The sequence below is a fragment of the Herpailurus yagouaroundi genome, unplaced genomic scaffold (genome assembly GCF_014898765.1).
Source record: "Herpailurus yagouaroundi ecotype Mexico unplaced genomic scaffold, PumYag 67350, whole genome shotgun sequence".
NCBI classification, from domain to species: domain Eukaryota; kingdom Metazoa; phylum Chordata; class Mammalia; order Carnivora; family Felidae; genus Herpailurus; species Herpailurus yagouaroundi.
The window spans coordinates 1,332,332-1,353,056 of record NW_024420170.1 but is presented as its reverse complement, the minus strand read 5'-3'; the positions used below and the strand labels follow the sequence as shown (position 1 = coordinate 1,353,056).

Below are 20,725 nucleotides of genomic sequence, written 5' to 3'. Positions count from 1 at the left end.
CCTGCCAAGTTTCAAAAGAGAGATCAGTCACGAGTCTTATAGGTCTCTCTTTATATTTTCGGGCACGTTTATCCCTTGCTGCTTTCAGAATTTTCTCTTTATCCTTGTATTTTGCCAGTTTCACTATGATATGTCGTGTAGAAGATCGATTCAAGTTACGTCTGAAGGGAGTTCTCTGTTTCTCTTGGAATTCAATGCCTGTTTCCTTCCCCAGTTCGGGAAGTTCTCAGCTATGATTTCTTCAAGTACCCCTTCAGCACCTTTCCCTCTCTCTTCCTCCTCTGGGATACCAATTATGCCTTTATTTTTTCTTTTTAGTGTATCACTTAGTTCTCTAATTTTCCCCTCATACTCCTGGATTTTTTTATCTCTCTTTTTCTCAGCTTCCTCTTTACATAACTTTATCTTCTAGTTCATCTATTCTCTCCTCTGCCTCTTCAATCCGAGCCATGGTGGTTTCCATTTTGTTATGCATTTCGTTTAAAGCATTTTTCAGTTCCTCGTGACTGTTCCTTAGTCCCTTGATCTCTGTAGCAAGAGATTCTCTGCTGTCAGCTATACTGTTTTCAAGCCCAGCGATTAATTTTATGACTATTATTCTAAATTCACTTTCTGTTATATTATTTAAATCCTTTTTGATCAGCTCATTAGCTGTTGTTATTTCCTGGAGATTCTTCTGAGGGGATTTCTTCCGCTTGGTCATTTGGATTGTCCCTGGCGTGGTGAGGACCTGCAGGGCACTTCCCCTGTGCTGTGGTGTATAGCTGGAGTTGGTGGGAGGAGCCGCAGTCAGACCTGATGTCTGCCCCCAGCCCACCGCTGGGGCCACAGTCAGACTGGTGTGTGCCTTCTCTTCCACTCTCCTAGGGGCGGGATTCACTGTGGGGTGCGGTGGCCCATCTGGGCTACTTGCACACTGCCAGGCTTGTGATGCTGGGTTTCTGGCGTCTTAGCTGGGGTGGGTAGGCAAGGTGCACAGGGGCAGGAGGGGAGGCTTAGCTTGCTTCTCCTTAGGTGATCCACTTCAGGAGGGGCCCTGTGGCAGCAGGAGGGAGTCAGATCCGCTGCCGGAGGTTTGGCTCCGCAGAAGCGCAGAGTTGGGTGTTTGCGCGGACTGAGCAAGTTCCCTGGCAGGAACTGGTTCTCTTTGGGATTTAGGCTGGGGGATGGGCGGGGGAGATGGCGCTGGCGAGCGCCTTTGTTCCCCACCAAACTGAGCTCTGTAGTCCGGGGGCTCAGCAGCTCTCCTTCCCTTTGTCCTCCAGCCTTCCCGCTTTCTGAGCAGAGCTGTTAACTTATGACCTCCCAGACGCTAAGTCGCGCTTGCTGTCGGAACACAGTCCGTCAGGCCCCTCCGCTTTTTGCAAGCCAGACTCGGGTGCTCTGCTTGGCAGGCGAGCCGCCCCTCCGCCCCGGCTCCCTCCCGCCAGTCCGTGGAGCGCGCACCGCCTCGCCGCCCTTCCTACCCTCTTCCGTGGGCCTCTCGTCTGCGCTTGGCTCCGGCGACTCCTTTCTGCTAATCCTCTGGTGGTTTTCTGGGTTATTTAGGCAGGTGTAGGTGGAATCTAAGTGATCAGCAGCACACGCGGTGAGCCCAGCGTCCTCCTACGCCGCCATCTTCCCTCTCTCCCCCATTAATTCTTTAGTAGAATGCTCTTTAGCCTCCATGTATTTGTGTTATTTCTGAGTTTTTCTTGTGGTTGACTTCAAGTTTCATAGCATTGTGATTGGAAATATGCATGGTATGATCCCAGTCTTTTTGTAGTTGTTGAGGGTGGATTTGTGACCCCAGTATGTGATCTATTCTGGAGAATGTTCCATGTGCACTTTAAAAAGAATGTGTATCGTGCCACTTTAGGATGAAATGTTTTGTGTGTATCTGTGAAATCCATCTGGTCCAGTGTGTCAGTCAAAGCTATTTCCCTGTTGAGGGGCGCCTGGGTGGCGCAGTCGGTTAAGCGTCCGACTTCAGCCAGGTCACGATCTCGCGGTCTGTGAGTTCGAGCCCCGCGTCAGGCTCTGGGCTGATGGCTCAGAGCCTGGAGCCTGTTTCCGATTCTGTGTCTCCCTCTCTCTCTCTACCCCTCCCCCGTTCATGCTCTGTCTCTCTCTCTGTCTCAAAAATAAATAAACGTTAAAAAAAAAAAATTTGAAAAAAAAAAAAAAAAGCTATTTCCCTGTTGATATGTCCAATGTTGTAAGCGGGGTGTTAAAGTTCCCTGCTGTTTTTGTATTATTATCTATGAGTTCCTTTATGCTTGCAATTGATTTATACATTTGGGTTCTTCCATACTGGGGGCAGAAATATTTGCAATTGTTAGATTTTTCTTGTTTAATATACCCCTTTATTATGATATAGTGCCCTTCATCTCTTGTCTTTGTTTTAAAATCTAGTTTGTCTGATATAGGTATGGCTAGTCTGGCTTTCTTTTGATGTCCTTTAGTATGATAAATGCTTCTCCATCCTCTCACTTTCAATTGGCAGGTGTCTTCTTAGTTCAAAAATGAGTCTCTCTCTTTAAATTGGTCTTTTTTTTTTTAAACCCATTCTGACACCCTATGTCTTTTGAGTGGAGCATTTAGTCCATTTACATTCAGCGTGATTATTCATAGATATGAATTTAGTGCCATTGTATTACCTGTAAAGTTGGTGTTTCTAGAGATTTTCTTTGTTCCTTTGAAGTCTTTGTTGCTTTTGGCCTTACTTTCCCACTCTAAGGGTCTCCTTTAATATTTCTTCCAGGACTGATTTAATGGTCACAAACTCCTTTAAATTTTGTTTGTCTGGGAAACTCTTGATCTCTCCTTCTATCATGAATGACAACCTTGCTGGATAAAGTATTCTTGGGTCCATGTTTTTGCCATTTGGCATGTTGAATGTATTATGCCACTCACTTCTGGCCTGCCAAGTTTCTGTGGGGAGATCTGTGAAACGTATTTGTCCGCCCTTGTAGGTTAAGGCCTTTTTTTCCCTTGCTGCTCTCAGGATGATTTCCTTATCTCTGTATTTTACAAATTTAAATGTGTCTTGGTGTTGGCCTTCTTTTGTTCTTTTAATGTTTATTTTTGAGAGAGAGAGAGAGAGAGAGAGAGAGAGAGCATGAGTGGGGGAGGGGAAGAAAGAGAGGGAGACACAGAATCCGAACCAGCCTCCAGCCTCTGAGGTGTCAGCACAGAACCCAATGCGGGGCTTGAACCCACGAACCGTAAGTTCATGACCTGACCCAAAGTCGGACACTTAATTGATTGAGCCACCCAGGGGCCTCTGTTTACAATTTTCTTTTAAGCCACGGTTAATTCAATAATATGCTGTCACATGGTAATTTTTGGCCTTTATTTTTTTGTTAATTTGTAATGTCATTGTATTATGTTTGGAGAACATAGAGTGTGTGTAACTGAGCCTTTTGATTTTATTGAGGCTTTCTTTAAAGCCATAATCATGTTGCCTTCTTGGAATTTTTTTGTTATCTTGAGTGGTTCTTTGTTCTCTTTTGGATATAGAATTCTACTCTGTATATCCAATAGCTTGAGCTTTTTAGTTGTATTCTGCAAGTACTCTATGTCTCTTAATTTTTTTTTTTTGTATTCTTGATCTACTATTTTCAAAGTAGAGTGTTAAAATATCCAAGTGTTCTTTTTTTCTCTTATGTTCTGCTTCAAGCAAAGTACATCAAGCAAGATGCATTTCAAAACTGTATTATACAATGCATATGTTTATGATGTGTATATCTTCTTTTGTTCTTTGTCACTTAATTCTATTTTGTCAGATGTTGAAAATGCTACTCCAGCTTTGTTTTGGTTCCTATTTGTTTAATATATCTTTTCCATTCTTTTTTTTTGTTTGTTTATGTCTCTTTAAGTGTGTCTTTTTTAGACTGAATATTGTTTGAATCTTTTGTTTTAATCCAGTATGTAAGTTTGTCTTTTAATTGGGAAGTTTAAAAAAATTGGTAAGTTTAATTCATGTACATTTGTTGTAATTAATTATACTTTTATTATTTTTTAAATTTTATTATTGTTGACACACAGTGTTACATTAGTTCAATGTGTACGACTTAGTGATTCAACAACTCTGTATGTTATGCTATGCTCACCACTAGTGTAGGTGGCATTTCATTTTTTACTTTTCATTTATGGTACTCTCTTTTTTGTATTTTTTTTCCTTTTTTGTTTTCCAGTGGATAGATTGTTTTCTCCTGTTTTATAGAAAGTTACATATTTTCTTACCCTTTAACTTAAGATCCAACATCATGTTATTCACCCCTGTTGATTTTTACGCATACAACAACTGCAACCTCTCTCAATAAGATAAGTACCGTAGCAGGCTATTATGTTTTATTTATCTTCCTTCCACACCTTCCCAATCAGGTAACATCATCTAAACTTTTAACCCTTCCTAGAATCCATATTTTCTTGTTAGTTTTATTGTTTCTCCACAGCTGATTTAGGAAACCCAGACCATAGTAGTTTGCTACCTTGGCGGGAATTAGAAAGCCTGAAAGAAGTTTTGTGGCAAATTAAGAGCATTTATCCTGCTTTTAATTATCCAACTTTAATCATAGGTGTCAGTGAGTTGATAATTCAATCAGTGTTTCCCCCCCAAATAACAGGTAGAAAATGTGAAATACCTGGATTGTTATGTGTGTAAGAAATCTGTTGATGGGATTCTATATCTTACTGCAACCCACCTGATATATATGGAGGTTTCTGGTGTAGCCCAGAAAGAAACATGGGTATGTTCACAAGAAGAAGTATCAGAGGGTCTAAAGAGTTGTGTTTATTTGCTTTCTAATATGGTAGTTTCTTGAAATTTCAAGTAACAGTTAAATTGCTATAAAAACTTTTCTTCAAAGAACCTATTTTATGTTTTTTTTTTTATAGATTGAATCACATGACTCTTTGTCCCTGATGTTATTGACTATGGTCATCTTAGTCATTTAAAGCCACATGGGGGGCGCCTGGGTGGCGCAGTCGGTTAAGCGTCCGACTTCAGCCAGGTCACGATCTCGTGGTCTGTGAGTTCGAGCCCCGCGTCAGGCTCTGGGCTGATGGCTCAGAGCCTGGAGCCTGTTTCCGATTCTGTGTCTCCCTCTCTCTCTGCCCCTTCCCCGTTCATGCTCTGTCTCTCTCTGTCCCAAAAATAAATAAACGTTGAAAAAAAAATAAAGCTACATGGGATTTTTCCTAAATATTTTTAGGTAGTGTGCTCTCTGTTCATTTTCTGAGCCTAGTTGGTGAGCATCCTGAAACAATTTAAAACCTTGCTACTTATAAAGTGTGGTCCAAGAACCATCAGTATCTGTGTCACCTGGGTGCTTGTTAAAAATGCAGAATCTCAGTTCTGAGATTCTAAATTTCTAAAAAGCTCTTAGGTGGTGTAGATGCACCATTGACTATACCTTCGGTATCAATTATTTGACCATCTTTCTGATCTAAGACAGGTTATGCTTTCATGTGTGTATGTGTTTCTTTTTGCACCTTTAAACAAAGTTTTCTAATTAGTTAAATACCCCTAACATTACTTTATGTCTTCCCCATCCTGAAGTAGCATCATTGAATCTTAATCATTAGCCAGATTTATGCTTAGACCTCCTTGTTTATAACAAGTATAACATACTTGGTATATGGCATAGCATAGTGATTAAGATCACCAACCTGAGAGCCAGTCTGCTCAGGGTGAAATTCCAACTTCAACATTTATTACCTTTGTAACTGTAGGCAACTTATTTAATTTCTTAGTGTCTCACTTCTCTCACGTGTAAAATAGGGATAATAATAATAATACCTTGTTATGGGAATAAAAAACTTAATAAGTGTTTAAAACAGTGACTTGCACATGATACATACTACAGTAGACCCCCCCCCCCCCACTTATCTACAGGGGATATATTCCAAGACCCCCAGTGGATGCCTGAAACTGCAGAAAGTACCAAGCCCCATGTATACTATGATTTTTCATATACATACATACCTAGGTAAAGTTTAATTTATAAATTAGGCACAGTAAGAAATTAATAGCAATAACTAATAATAGAATAATTATAACAATATAGTTTTGTTTATGTGGTCTCTCTCTCAGAATATCTTCGTATACTGTACTCACCCTTCTTGTGATGATGTGAGATAATAACATGCTTATGTGATAAGATGAAGTGAGGTGAATGATGTAGACATTGTGACATAATGTTAGGCTACTATTGACCTTCTGATATATCATAAAGAGGATCATCTACTTCTGGGCTACAGTTGACCATGGGTAACAAAAACCATGGAAAACAAAACTGTAGTTAAGGTGGGGGTGTACTGCTGTATTATATAAGTATAAAATATGAATATACGTATGAAAGAAGTATTTTAACACTTGCTTTTTAAAATACCATGAACTTTCCCCATATGAGGTTGTAACTTGCTCCCTTTGGTTGTGCCAAAAGAAGAATCAGGAGAGCTAGTTTTAGCTAGAGTCAGCTGTCCATTAACTGGCTGTATGGCCTTAAGCAAGGGACTCTTGGTCTCTGGGCTTCAATTTTTCATTTGTAATATAAGGTAGCTAGCTAATGTAATTATTAAGGAATCTTCCATTTCTAAAACTTTGGAAACCAGTTCTTTAATACTGTGCTGTGAACCTTTCTTCTTTCTACCTGCATTCATAGACAGCACACATATCCCCAGATTTGCTCCTACTGGGTGTTATTTCAAACCCGTGGACTATATCTGGAAGTGAGGACTTATGGTAATTACTTATATATGTCAAAGAAGGCATAATTACTAAATTAGAACTATTAATGTAGTTCTTCCCAGACTTTGTCTGATTCACTTTCCAATTTAGCAGTTTTGTGCTTGGTGCCTGATCTTCATGATCAGTGTTTTACTAGCCAAACATAGATCTTCCTTTTTTATCTGATTTTATTGAAATTTGATCTATTAATTCTTACTACATTATAAGTAGTTTTTGTGACTCCTCCAAAACTGTCATGGCAGAAACTGAGTTTGACAAAACAATTGAGATAGAAATTAAGATGGAAAATACCTGTGAAGAATATATTAATAGTCCCCCCACCTGGTCCATTCTTAGATGGTGCATATGATTGAAAGATTTCCTGGAAGAGATATCATTTCTAAATAAATTGGGGCTGAGGCTTGGAGTGTGTGGGGTGGAGCAAAATAAAAGACAGTGAATGATGATCAGAAGGTCATTCTAGTCACAGGACAAGGAGTACAGAGAATGAATAGAGTGCATCTAGGCTTTTAGTTGCAGGAAACATCAAAGGCACAGATAGGAGGAGAATATCAAAGACTAAAACATAAAACCATGATTCCATGGCTTTTGGAATGTATAAAGAATTTTATTATTTAGATGCAGTTTCTTTTACCATGCATTTATTTCTTTTCTACTGGCATCAGCAGGGGTAGGAGTGACTAGAATGAAGATTTAATCATCCTCCTTTTTTAATCAGAGCAGTTACCCTGTACTCCCATGGGAAATAACTTTATTAACTATATAGTACAGTACTTATGTATAGTTCCTTTAGTTCTTAGTGTTATATTCTCTACTCATTTCCTAAGTTACCTAAATTTCCTAAGTTACTTAGGTAAATTTTTGCCCACTTCACTCTTTGTTTCCTCTTACTAGAATCTAAAATGTGGAAGAGAAAATTTTCTCCTGGTATTAGACTTTTTAGAATTCCTAGACTAGACTTTTTAGAATTCCTTGAGACGGATCCTGGACTTGGAGTTAGACTGCCGTGACTTAAATCCTATTTGTGCCACTTATTAACTGTGTGACCTGTGATAAGGAATTCACTTCTCAGAGCCCTGGTTTCTTTCATTCTTGAAATGGGGTGATTATACCTCAAAGAGTTATTACAGGACTTAAATAGCTAAGTCCTCTGGCCATGGACTATCTTGTGAGCGATAAAGCACAATACCAATTATTAATCATTTTAATTAGATTTGGTAGAATAAACAAAAATTATCTTTTCATCTGTGTCAATGATTCTACAATCATAAACTTCATCATAGTATGCTAGAAGCCATCTGCTGTGAGCCAGTTCACCTCAATTGACCCACAAACCTGTTAGCCTTATAATCCTAAGAAGAAGAGAAGTTTTATAACACTGCAACTTGATTCGTATTGATTTACCACTGTTTACTTCTGTTTGTGAGAAACCCAGTTGTGATTTACAAAGGATGGTTTTAGGCTGTAGATATGATCACATCTCTGGCTATGCTGTTACCATTGCTGAAAGTAAGCCACACTGATAGTCCTAGACCTAGTGCATGTCTGTGAATTTATTTTGGTTCTTTTCTGTTTTGTAGATTGTACTGCATCACATTGCCAATGTAGAGAAATTGCCTATCACTAGCCTGGGCTGTCCCCTTATCCTCCGCTGCAAGAACTTCTGGGTGGCCCACTTTGTTTTAGACTCTCACATTGTGTGCCATGATGTTTATAATTTGCTGCTCAATCTTTCTCAGCCAGGTAGGTATGACAGTATTTTTAGCCTAAATCATTTTAATTGTTTTTCCCTAGAATGGTATAATAGAAAGATCATGAGCTATGGAGTTAAACAGAACAGAGTTTGGATCTGGGCTCTGCTACTTACCAGCCTCATGGTATTTGGGCAAGTTATATAACCTCTTAACTCAGCTTCTTCATCTGTAAAAGTAGTAATGGAATGTTATTCAGTCATAAAAATGGATGAGATCTTTCCATTTGCAACAACGTGGATGGACTGAAAGGGTATGAGGCTTAATGAAATAAGTCAGCCTTAGAAAGACAAATATCATATGATTTCATTCATGTGGAATATAAGAGACAAAATAAAGAAAGGGAAAAATAAGAGAGGGAGAGAGACAATCAAGAAACAGACACTTAATTATAGAGAACAAACTGATGGTTAACAGAGGGGAGGGGGGTGGGGGGTTGGATTAAATAGGTGATGAGAATTAAGGAGTACACTTGTGATGAACACTGGGTGTTGTATAGAAGTGTTGAATTACTATTTTGTATACCTGAAACTAATAAAACACTGTATGTTAACTAAATGGAATTCAAATAAAAACTAAAAAAAATAAAAGCACATATAATCTTGGGGTGCCTGGGTAGCTAAGTTGGTTGAGCATTCGATTCTTGATTTAGGCTTGAGTCGTGATCTCATGGTTTGTGAGTTTGAGCCCTGCATGGGGCTCTGCACTGACAGTGTGGTGCCTGCTTGGGATTCACTCTCCCTCTCTCTCTGCCCCTCCCCCACTTGCACATACATGCATTCTCTCAAACTTAAAAATCAAAAATCACATATAATCTTTTTTTTTAATATATGGAGGTTTTTTTCTTTATTGACCGCACATAATCTTTAAAAAAAGTAGTGATAGTGTAAGCTCCCTATGGGGGTTGTTTGGAGGTTTAGATGCATTTGTGCATTTTACTCTCTACTTGGTATATAGATGTGTAATAGATGTTATTTTCTTCTCTCTCCCTCCCTCCTTTTAAGTATCAACTTATAAATTATTTGTCAATTCAGGAAGATTGCTTTGGATCAAAATTTGTTACCTATTGTCTTGCAAGCTTTATGTTTGTCCCACTGTTCCTATCCCTACATTCAGTTCCATTCAGAAGACTAGGGCAGTTTTTCAGAGTCCTTAATAATGCAGCTATCCCTGTTTCATCCAGCCTCACAGTCTCATCCCCCAGCCCTATGCCTATGTGGCTAACTCAAAAGCTACCTCTGATTTTAGTCTGTGGAATTTCCATGCTTTTGTGTCTTCCCTCCCATTTTCTTCCACCCTTTCCCCAGAATTTGTTGGAATTTTATTGATAGAGGTTAACTGTCAGTCAACTCAACACCTTATAAGGCATTGGCAGACTCTTCCATCTCTGGAAAAGTTCTTGCCACATAAATTGGTCAGATGCATTACTGATTGAATGTTTAATCTTGTGAAGGGAGGAAGTGGGGTTGACAGGAAGAAGAGAAAAAATGGCCATTTATCAACCAGAAGCAGGTATTGGCCTAACAATTGGAATACAAGAACACTGTAAATGTTTTGCAACATGTTACAATAAGCAAAGCAATTAAGTCATTGAAGCTCAGTTAAAAACTTTTGGTAAGGACCACTTTCCCAGCATGTAAAACCCTAAAGTTTTGGTTCAGTCCATTATCCAGCAATTCACAGGAAACCAGGAAGTATGTCCCTGCTTTGTATTAGTATCACAAAAAATTAAAACATTTTTAAAATAAGACTTTGAAGCAATATTCCAGTTCTTATTCCTCACATAAAGCCAACCTTGTACACAAGTCATTGCCCTGTTTCACAAACATTCCCTTTAGGAAAAGGAAATCTAGACTTTTTTTTTAGCATAATTTGTTGTTCTTTAAGTTTCACTCATTATTACTTTGTTTTCATGTTTATCTCCTCCAGCATTACCTGAAGATCTGTATGCTTTTTCTTATAATCCCAAATCCTCAAAAGAGATGAAGGAAAATGGGTGGAAACTGATTGACCCAATATCAGACTTTGGGCGTATGGGAATACCCAACAGGTACTGGATCATAACAGAAGCCAACAGAAACTATGAGGTATTTTTGTCATTGTTTTCCTTTTGATCCATTTAATTAAGCCAGAAGAATATCAGCAAACAACTTTTTTTTAATATGAAATTTATTGTCAAATTGGTTTCCATACAACACCCAGTGCTCATCCCAACAGGTGCCCTCCTCAATAACCATCAACCACCCTCCCCTCCCTCCCAACCCCCATCAATCCTCAGTTTGTTCTCAGTTTTTAAGAGTCTCTTATATTTTGGCTCCCTCCCTCTCTAACCTTTTTTTTTCCCTTCCCCTCCCCTATGGTCTTCAGTTAAGTTTCTCAGGATCCACGTAAGAGTGAAAACATGTGGTATCTGTCTTTCTCTGTATGACTTATTTCACTTAGCATAACACTCTCCAGTTCCATCCACGTTGCTACAAAAATAAACTCAAAATGGATAAAGGACCTGAATGTGAGACAGGAAACCATCAAAACCCTAGAGGAGAAAGCAGGAAAAAACCTCTCTGACCTCAGCCGCAGCAATTTCTTACTTGACACATCCCCAAAAGCAAGGGAATTAAAAGCAAAAATGAACTATTGAGACCTCATGAAGATAAAAAATCTTCTGCACTGCAAAGGAAACAATCAACAAAACTAAAAGGCAGCCGACGGAATGGGAAAAGATATTTGCAAATGACATATCAGACAAAGGGCTAGTATCCAAATCTATAAACAACTTTTTGAAAAAAGAGAAAAATCATTTATAATCTCTCCTTTTCATTTAACATTAAGCCATTCAACCAGCATTTATTAAGTACCTACTTCACTGAAGACACTGAATCAGAGTTCTCATAGTCTAAAGCATAGGATGCTATGGGAGCATAGATGAAGGATATGGAATTCAGACTGTGAAACCAGAAACAGCTTGATGCTTTGGGAAATAGTCTGGAGAAGAAAATCTATCCTAATTTATATACGGAGAGAAAGAAGAAGGTCAGGAAGTGAATCCAGGTCATGAAGGGCTTCATGGCCTAATTAAGGAATTTGAACATTATCCTGAAGACAGGAGCCACTAGAATATTTTAAGCTTAGAAGGGCATGTAAGTGTATTTGTGTTTTAGAAAGATAACTTAGGTATTGGTGTGGAGAATTTGCTTGAGCTAAGAATGCAGGAGAATGATATGAGAGGTGATGAAAACCTGAACAAAGGCAATAACTATAGATGGAGAGGATGACATGGTTTTAAGAGATAGGTGGTAGAATTGAAAGAACCTGGTGACAGATTAATGAGGGAGTTTAGTATGCATCCCAGGTTTCCTGGTTTCTGGCTTGAATGACCAAGTGGATAATGGATATGTTAGCCAAGATAAGGAACTTAAGAAGAGGGAAACACAGTGTCTTCAGTTTTAGACTTGAGTTCATGGGTGATTAACAGATATCAAGTATTTGATATCAAACATTTGATTCTGGATATTAAGAAAGATCTCTGGGCCAAAATAGAAGTCTAGGAATGTGTTGGGGATTTCCAAGACCATCCCTCAGGTTTAGTGATTCACTAGGCTCACAGGACTCAACGTGTAGTTACACTTGTGGCTGTGACTTATTATAGCAAAATAATATAAAACAAAATCATCAAAGAGAAAACAGGTGAATTCCAGAAAAAAAAAATAGGCATGAGTTTCAGAGTCCTCTCCCAGTGCAGTCACATGCCTAATTTCTCTATCAACAAATTGTGACAATATATGAAAACTGTCATTTACTAAGGAAGCTTATTGGAGAATCAGTGCCCAGGATTTTTATTGGGGCCTGGTAACATAGGCACTCTCTGTTTAGTGTGTACCAAAGTTCCTGATGCCCAGAAGGAAAGCAAGTGTTCAGCAAAGAATAAACCACATTATTTGTACAGTTTAGGCACAGAGAGTCACTATTATCAGTTAGGGAATGGTGGGAAAACTTCCAAAATCCAGGTTCCCAGGCACCAGGCAAAGGTCTGGCCTTGCAAGGACTATCTAAGGATGGCAATTAGACCTTTTGCGATAATTTTCTGCATAGGGAGTCATTGATGTTTAAGTGCTATCTATGAATTGTTGGATCTTTATTTCCAGCATTTTACTATCATAAAAAGACAGTAATTGTGCCTTTCTGGTAATACAGTTTTGAATATCTAGTAGAAAGGAGATTGGTAAGCTGTCACTTAGCAGGGCTATTGGTGAGGTAGCTTATTAGTGTCACACTTGACAAGACTAAGTAGAGATGAGGTGAATTCTTTCCAGTTCAAATATGTGTCTAAGTTACCCAAATTAGGTCTGAAATATCTATGTTGGCACCTTAGATACATGTAGGCTTCTGAGTTGAAATGGAAGCTCCATTTATTTCTGTTTGTATGACCCACTTCTCCAAAGTCTAAGTCCAGGTAAGAGGATGGGTAGAGGTCTTTTTCAAATGTGCTGCATTCTGAGAATATTGACTTTATTAATTTATTTTTAAAACTTTTTATTTATTTATTTATTTATTTAAAAAAAATTTTTTTTAATGTTTATTTATTTTTGAGACAGAGAGAGACAGAGCATGAATGGGGGAGGGGCAGAGAGAGAGGGAGACACAGAATCGGAAGCAGGGTCCAGGCTCTGAGCCATCAGCCCAGAGCCTGATGCGGGGCTTGAACTCACAAACGGTGAGATCGTGACATGAGCTGAAGTCGGACGCTCAACTGACTGAGCCACCCAGGTGCCCCTATTTATTTATTTTAATATATGAAATTTATTGTCAAATTGGTTTCCATACAACACCCAGTGCTCATCCCAAAAGATGCCCTCTTCAATACCCATCACCTACCCTCCCCTCCCTCCCACCCCCCATCAACCCTAAGTTTGTTCTCAGGTTTTAACAGTCTCTTATGCTTTGGATCTCTCCCACTCTAACTTCTTTTTTTTTTTTCCTTCCCCTGCCCCATGGGTTTCTGTTAAGTTTCTCAGGATCCACATAAGAGTGAAAGCATATGGTATCTGTCTTTCTCTGTATGGCTTATTTCACTTAGCATCACACTCTCCAGTTCCATCCATGTTGCTACAAAAGGACATATTTCATTCTTTCTCATTGCCAAGTAGTATTCCATTGTATATATAAACCACAATTTCTTTATCCATTCATCAGTTGATGGACATTTAGGCTCTTTCCACAATTTGGCTATTGTTGAAAGTGCTGCTATAAACATTGGGGTACAAGTGCCCCATGCATCAGCACTCCTGTATCCCTTGGATAAATTCCTAGCAGTGCTATTGCTGGGTCATAGGATAGATCTATTTTTAATTTTTTGAGGAACCTCCACACTGTTTTCCAGAGTGGCTGCACCAGTTTGCATTCCTACCAACAGTCCCAGCACCATTTTTTGAAGACACTGTTCTTCCCCATTGTATACTATTGCCTTCTTTGTCATAGATTGACCATTTTAAGTGTGGCTTTTTTTTCTGAGTTCTCTATTCTATTCAGGTATATGTCTGTTTTTGTGCCAATACCATACAGTTTTGTTTAGTATACCTTTGTGGTATATATTTTGGCCCAGAATTGTGATACTTCCAGCTTTCCTCTTGTTTCTCAAGATTACTTTGTCAATTTGGGTTGCATACAATTTTCAGGATTATTTGTTCTAGTTTTGTGAAAAATGCTTTTGATATTTTGGTAGGGATTGCATTAAATCTGTAGATTGCGTTGGGTGGTATTAAGATTTTAACAATATTCTTCCAATATACGGGCATGGAATATATTTCTATTGTTTATGTCAAATTCAATTTTTCATCAGTGTTTATGTTTTTCAGGATACAGTTCTTTTACCTTTTGTTTTAGTTTATTTCTACAAAGTTATTTTATTATTTTGATACAATTGTAAATGGAATTGTTTTCTTTTTCTTTCTGCTACTTCATTATTAGTATATAGAAATGATACTGATATCTGGGTATTAATTTTGTATCCTGAAATTTTATAGAATTAATTTACTACTTCTAGTAAGTATTTGATGTGTATTCTAGGATTTTCAATGTATACTACATGTCATCTGCAAATAATGACAATTTAACAACTTCTTTTTTAATATGGATGCCTCTAATTTCTTGTTTGATTGCTGCAGCTAAAACTTCCAGTACTATGTTTAATAAAAGTGGCGAGAGTAGACATCTTTGTCTTTTTTCTGATGTTAGAGGAAAAGCTGTCACTTTTCCACCAGTAAGATGTTAGCTGTGGGTTTTTCAATATGGCCTTTGTTATATTGAGGTACGTTCTTTCTAAACCCACTTTGTTAAGAGTTTTTATCATGAATGGATGTTATATTTTTTCAGGTTTTTTTCTGCATCTATTTAGATGATCATATGATTTTCATCCTTCATTTTGTTGATGTGGTTTATCACATTGAGTGATTTGAGAATATTGAATCATCCTTGAATCCCTGGAATAAATCCCACTCGATCATGGTGAATGATCCTTTTAATATATTGTTGAATGCAGTTTTCTGATATTTTGTTGAGGATTTTTGCGTCTAAAGTTTTCATCAGGAATATTGGCCCGCAGTTTTTTTTGTTTGTTTGTTTGTTTGTTTGTTTGTTTGTTTTTGTTTTGTTTTTTTATGGTGGCTTTGTCTGGTTTTGCTATCAGGGTAATGCTAGCCTTGTGGAATGTATTTGGAAGCTTTACTTCTTACCCTATTTCTTGGAATAGTTTGGGGAGAATAGGTATTAACTCTTCTTTAAATGTTCAGTAGAATTCTCCTGTGACTTCATCTGGTCCTGGACTTTTATTTTTTAGTATTTTTTTAAAATTACCTATTCACTTTTTCTTACTAGTAATCTGTTATGATTTTCTTTTTCTTCCTAATTCAGTTATGGAAGCTTTTTATGTTTTTAGGAGTTTACCCACATGTTCTAGGTTGTCTAATTTGCTGCTATATAATTTTTCATAGTATTCTCATAATTCTTTGTATTACTGTGGTGTCAGCTGTTAATTTCCTTTTCTTCAGATTTTATTTACTTGGGTCATTTCTCCTCTTTTTTCTTATTGTCTTCTGTTTTATGAGTCTGGCTGTGGGTTTTTCAATTTTGTTTATGTTTTTCTAGAACCTGTTCTTTGTTTCATTGATTTTTTTTTATTTTTTAAATTGTTTATGTCATTCCTTTCTTTTTTTTTTCAATATATGAAATTTATTGTCAAATTGGTTTCCATACAACACCAGTGCTCATCCCAAAAGGTGCCCTCCTCAATACCCATCACCCACCCTCCCCTCCCTCCCACCCCCCCCATCAACCCTCAGTTTGTTCTCAGTTTTTTTTTATTTTTAAAAATTTTTTTTCAACATTTATTCATTTTTTTGGGGACAGAGAGAGACAGAGCATGAACGGGGGTGGGGTAGAGAGAGGGAGACCCAGAATGGGAAACAGGCTCTAGGCTCTGAGCCATCAGCCCAGAGCCTGACACGAGGCTCGAACTCACGGACCGCGAGATCGTGACCTGGCTGAAGTCGGACGCTCAACCGACTGCGTCACCCAGGCGCCCCTGTTCTCAGTTTTTAAGAGTCTCTTATGCTTTGGCTCTCTCCCACTCTAACCTCTTTTTTTTTTTTCCTTCCCCTCCGCCATGGGTTTTGGTTAAGTTTCTCAGGATCCACATAAGAGTGAAAACATATGGTATCTGTCTTTCTCTGTATGGCTTATTTCACTTAGCATCACACTCTCCATTCCATCCACGTTGCTACAAAGGACCATATTTTGTTCTTTCTCACTGCTATGTAGTACTCCTTTGTGTATATACACCACAATTTCTTTATCCATTCATCAGTTGATGGACATTTAGGCTCTTTCCACAATTTGGCTATTGTTGAGAGCGCTGCTGTAAACATTGGGGTACGAGTGCCCCTATGCATCAGTACTCCTGTATCCCTTGGGTAAATTCCTAGCAGTGCTATTGCTGGGTCATAGGGTCGGTCTATTTTTAATTTTCTGAGGAATCTCCACACTGTTTTCCAGAGTGGCTGCACCAGTTTGCGTTCCCACCAACAGTGCAAGAGGATTCCCGTTTCTCCACATCCTCTCCAGCATCTATAGTCTCCTGATTTGTTCATTTTGGCCACTCTGACTGGCATGAGGTGATACCTGAGTGTGGTTTTGGTTTGTATTTCCCTGATGAGGAGCGACGTTGAGCATCTTTTCATGTGCCTGTTAGCCATCCGGATGTCTTCTTTAGAGAAGTGTCTATTCATGTTCTCTGCCCATTTCTTCACTGGGTTATTTGTTTTTCGGGTGTGGAGTTTGGTGAGTTCTTTATAGATTTTGGATACTAGCCCTTTGTCTGATATGTCATTTGCAAAGATCTTTTCCCATTCTGTTGGTTGCCTTTTAGTTTTGTTGGTTGTTTCCTTTGCTGTGCAGAAGCTTTATATCTTCATAAGGTCCCAGTAGTTCATTTTTGCTTTTAATTCCCTTGCCTTTGGGGATGTGTCGAGTAAGAGATTGCTACGGCTGAGGTCAGAGAGGTCTTTTCCTGCTTTCTCCTCTAGGGTTTTGATGGTTTCCTGTCTCACATTCAGGTCCTTGATCCACTTTGAGTTTATTTTTGTGAATGGTGTGAGAAAGTGGTCTAGTTTCAACCTTCTGCATGTTGCTGTCCAGTTCTCCCAGCACCATTTGTTAAAGAGACTGTCTTTTTTCCTTCGGATGTTCTTTCCTGCTTTGTCAAAGATTAGTTGGCCATACGTTCCCACAAACATATCTAGTTCTGGGGTTTCTATTCTATTCCATTGGTCTATGTGTCTGTTTTTGTGCCAATACCATGCTGTCTTGATGATGACAGCTTTGTAGTAGAGGCTAAAGTCTGGGATTGTGATGCCTCCTGCTTTGGTCTTCTTCAAAATTACTTTGGCTATTCGGGGCCTTTTGTGGTTCCATATGAATTTTAGGATTGCTTGTTCTAGTTTCGAGAAGAATGCTGGTGCAATTTTGATTGGGATTGCATTGAATGTGTAGATAGCTTTGGGTAGTATTGACATTTTGACAATATTTATTCTTCCAATCCATGAGCAGGGAATGTCTTTCCATTTCTTTATATCGTCTTCAATTTCCTTCATAAGCTTTCTATACTTTTCAGCATACAGATCTTTTACATCTTTGGTGGTTTATTCCTAGGTATTTTATGCTTCTTGGTGCAATTGTGAATGGGATCAGTTTCTTTATTTGTCTTTCTGTTGCTTCATTGTTAGTGTATAAGAATGCAACTGATTTCTGTACATTGATTTTGTATCCTGCAACTTTGCTGAATTCATGTATCAGTTCTCGCAGACTTTTGGTGGAGTCTGTCAGATTTTCCATGTATAATATCATGTCATCTGCAAAAAGCGAAAGCTTGACTTCATCTTTGCCAATTTTGATGCCTTTGATTTCCTTTTTTTGTCTGATTGATGATGCTAGCACTTCCAACACTATGTTAAACAACAGCGGTGAGAGTGGGCATCCTTGTGGTGTTCCTGATCTCAGGGAAAAAAGCTCTCAGATTTTCCCCATTGCGGATGATGTTAGCTGTGGGTGTTTCAAAAATGGCTTTGATGATGTTTAAGTATTTTCCTTCTATCGAGACTTTCTCAAGGGTTTTTATTAAGAAAGAGTGCTGGATTTTGTCAAAGGCCTTTTCTGCATCGATTGACAGGATCATATGATTCTTATCTTTTCTTTTATTAATGTGATGTATCACGTTGATTGATTTGCGAATGTTGAACCAGCCCTGCATCCCAGGAATGAATCCCACTTGATCATGGTGAATAATTCTTTTTATATGCTGTTGAATTCGATTTGCTAATATCTCATTGAGAATTTTTGCATCCATATTCATCAGGGATACTGGTCTGTAGTTCTCTTTTTTTAACTGGGTCTCTGTCTGGTTTAGGAATCAAAGTAATACTGGCTTCATAGAATGAGTCTGGAAGTTTTCCTTCCCTTTCTATTTCTTGGAATAGCTTGAGAAGGATAGGTATTATCTCTGCTTTAAACGTCTGGTAGAACTCCCCTGGGAAGCCATCTGGTCCTGGACTCTTATTTGTTGGGAGATTTTTGATAACCAATTCAATTTCTTCGCTGGTTATGGGTCTTTTCAAGCTTTCTATTTCCTCCGGATTGAGTTTTGGATGCGTGAGGGTGTTTAGGAATTTGTCCATTTCTTCCAGGTTGTCCAATTTGTTGGCATATAATTTTTCATAGTATTCCCTGATAATTGTTTGTATCTCTGAGAGATTGGTTGTAATAATTCCATTTTCATTCATGATTTTATCTATTTGGGTCATCTCCCTTTTCTTTTTGAGAAGCCTGGCTAGAGGTTTGTCAATTTTGTTTATTTTTTCAAAAAACCAACTCTTGGTTTCGTTGATCTGCTCTACAGTTTTTTTTAGATTCTATATTGTTTATTTCTGCTCTGATCTTTATTATTTCTCTTCTTCTGCTGGGTTTAGGCTGCCTTTGCTGTTCTGCTTCTATTTCCTTTAGGTGTGCTGTTCGATTTTGTATTTGGGATTTTTCTTGTTTCTTGAGATAGGCCTGCATTGCAATGTATTTTTCTCTCAGGACTGCCTTTGCTGCGTCCCAAAGCGTTTGGATTGTTGTATTTTCATTTTCGTTTGTTTCCATATATTTTTTAATTTCTTCTCTAATTGCCTGGTTGACCCACTCATTCGTTAGTAGGGTGTTCTTTAACCTCCATGCTTTTGGAGGTTTTCCAGACTTTTTTCTGTGGTTGATTTCAAGCTTTGTGGCATTGTGGTCTGAAAGTATGCATGGTATGATTTCAATTTTTGTATACTTATGAAGGGCTGTTTTGTGACCCAGTATGTGATCTATCTTGGAGAATGTTCCATGTGCACTCGAGAAGAAAGTATATTCTGTTGCTTTGGGATGCAGAGTTCTAAATATATCTGTCAAGTCCATCGGATCCAATGTATCATTCAGGGCCCTCGTTTCTTTATTGACTGTGTGTCTAGATGATCTATCCATTTCTGTAAGTGGAGTGTTAAAGTCCCCTGCAATTACCACATTCTTATCAATAAGGTTGCTTATGTTTGTGAGTAATTGTTTTATATAGTTGAGGGCATCGGTATTTGGCGCATAGACATTTATAATTGTTAGCTCTTCCTGATGGATAGACCCTGTAATTATTATATAATGCCCTTCTTCATCTCTTGTTACAGCCTTTAATTTAAAGTCTAGTTTGTCTGATATAAGTATGGCTACTCCAGCTTTCTTTTGGCTTCCAGTAGCATGATAAATAGTTCTCCATCCCCTCACTCTCAATCTAAAGGTGTCATCAGATCTAAAATGAGTCTCTTGTAGACAGTAAATAGATGGGTCTTGTTTTTTTCTCCATTCTGATACCCTATGTCTTTTGCTTGGTGCATTTAATCCATTTACATTCAGTGTTGTTATAGAAAGATATGGGTTTAGAGTCATTGTAATGTCTGTATGATTTATGCTTGTAGTGATGTCTCTGGTACTTTTTCTCACAGGATCCCCCTTAGGATCTCTTGGAGGGCTGGTTTAGTGGTGATGAATTCCTTCAGTTTTTGTTTGTTTGGGAAGACCTTTATCTCTCCTTCTATTCTAAATGACAGACTTGCTGGATAAAGAATTCTCGGCTACATATTTTTTCTGTTCAATACATTGGAGGTTCGTGCCAATCCTTTCTGGCCTGCCAAGTTTCAAAAGAGAGATCAGTCACGAGTCTTATAGGTCTCCCTTTATATGTGAGGGCACGTTTACCCCTTGCTGCTTTCAGAATTTTCTCTTTATCCTTGTATTTTGCCAGTTTCACTATGATATGTCGTGCAGAAGATCGATTCAAGTTACGTCTGAAGGGAGTTCTCTGTGCCTCTTGGATTTCAATGCCTTTTTCCTTCCTCAGATCTGGAAGTTCTCAGCTATTATTTCTTCAAGTACCCCTTCAGCACCTTTCCCCCTCTCTTCCTCCTCTGGGATACCAATTATGCATATATTATTTCTTTTTGTGTGTCTCTTAGTTCTCTAATTTTCCCCTCATACTCCTGGATTTTTTTATCTCTCTTTTTCTCAGCTTCCTCTTTTTCCATAACTTTATCTTCTAGTTCACCTGTTCTATCCTCTGCCTGTTCAATCCAAGCTGTCGTCGTTTCCATTTTGTTTTGCATTTCGTTTAAAGCGTTTTTCA

At 38.3% G+C, this 20,725-nt stretch overlaps 1 protein-coding gene across 1 annotated transcript in view; it reads left to right on the top strand.

Annotated features, from left to right (window-relative positions):
* The window catches only part of MTMR8 (myotubularin related protein 8), a 130,988-nt gene that overhangs the window by 23,193 nt on the left and 87,070 nt on the right, over window positions 1-20,725 (top strand). Inside the window, exons 3-4 of the mRNA XM_040467199.1 lie at window positions 8,317-8,479; window positions 10,417-10,574. Coding sequence (XP_040323133.1) covers window positions 8,317-8,479; window positions 10,417-10,574 — 321 coding nt within the window. The remainder of the gene's footprint in view (window positions 1-8,316; window positions 8,480-10,416; window positions 10,575-20,725) is intronic.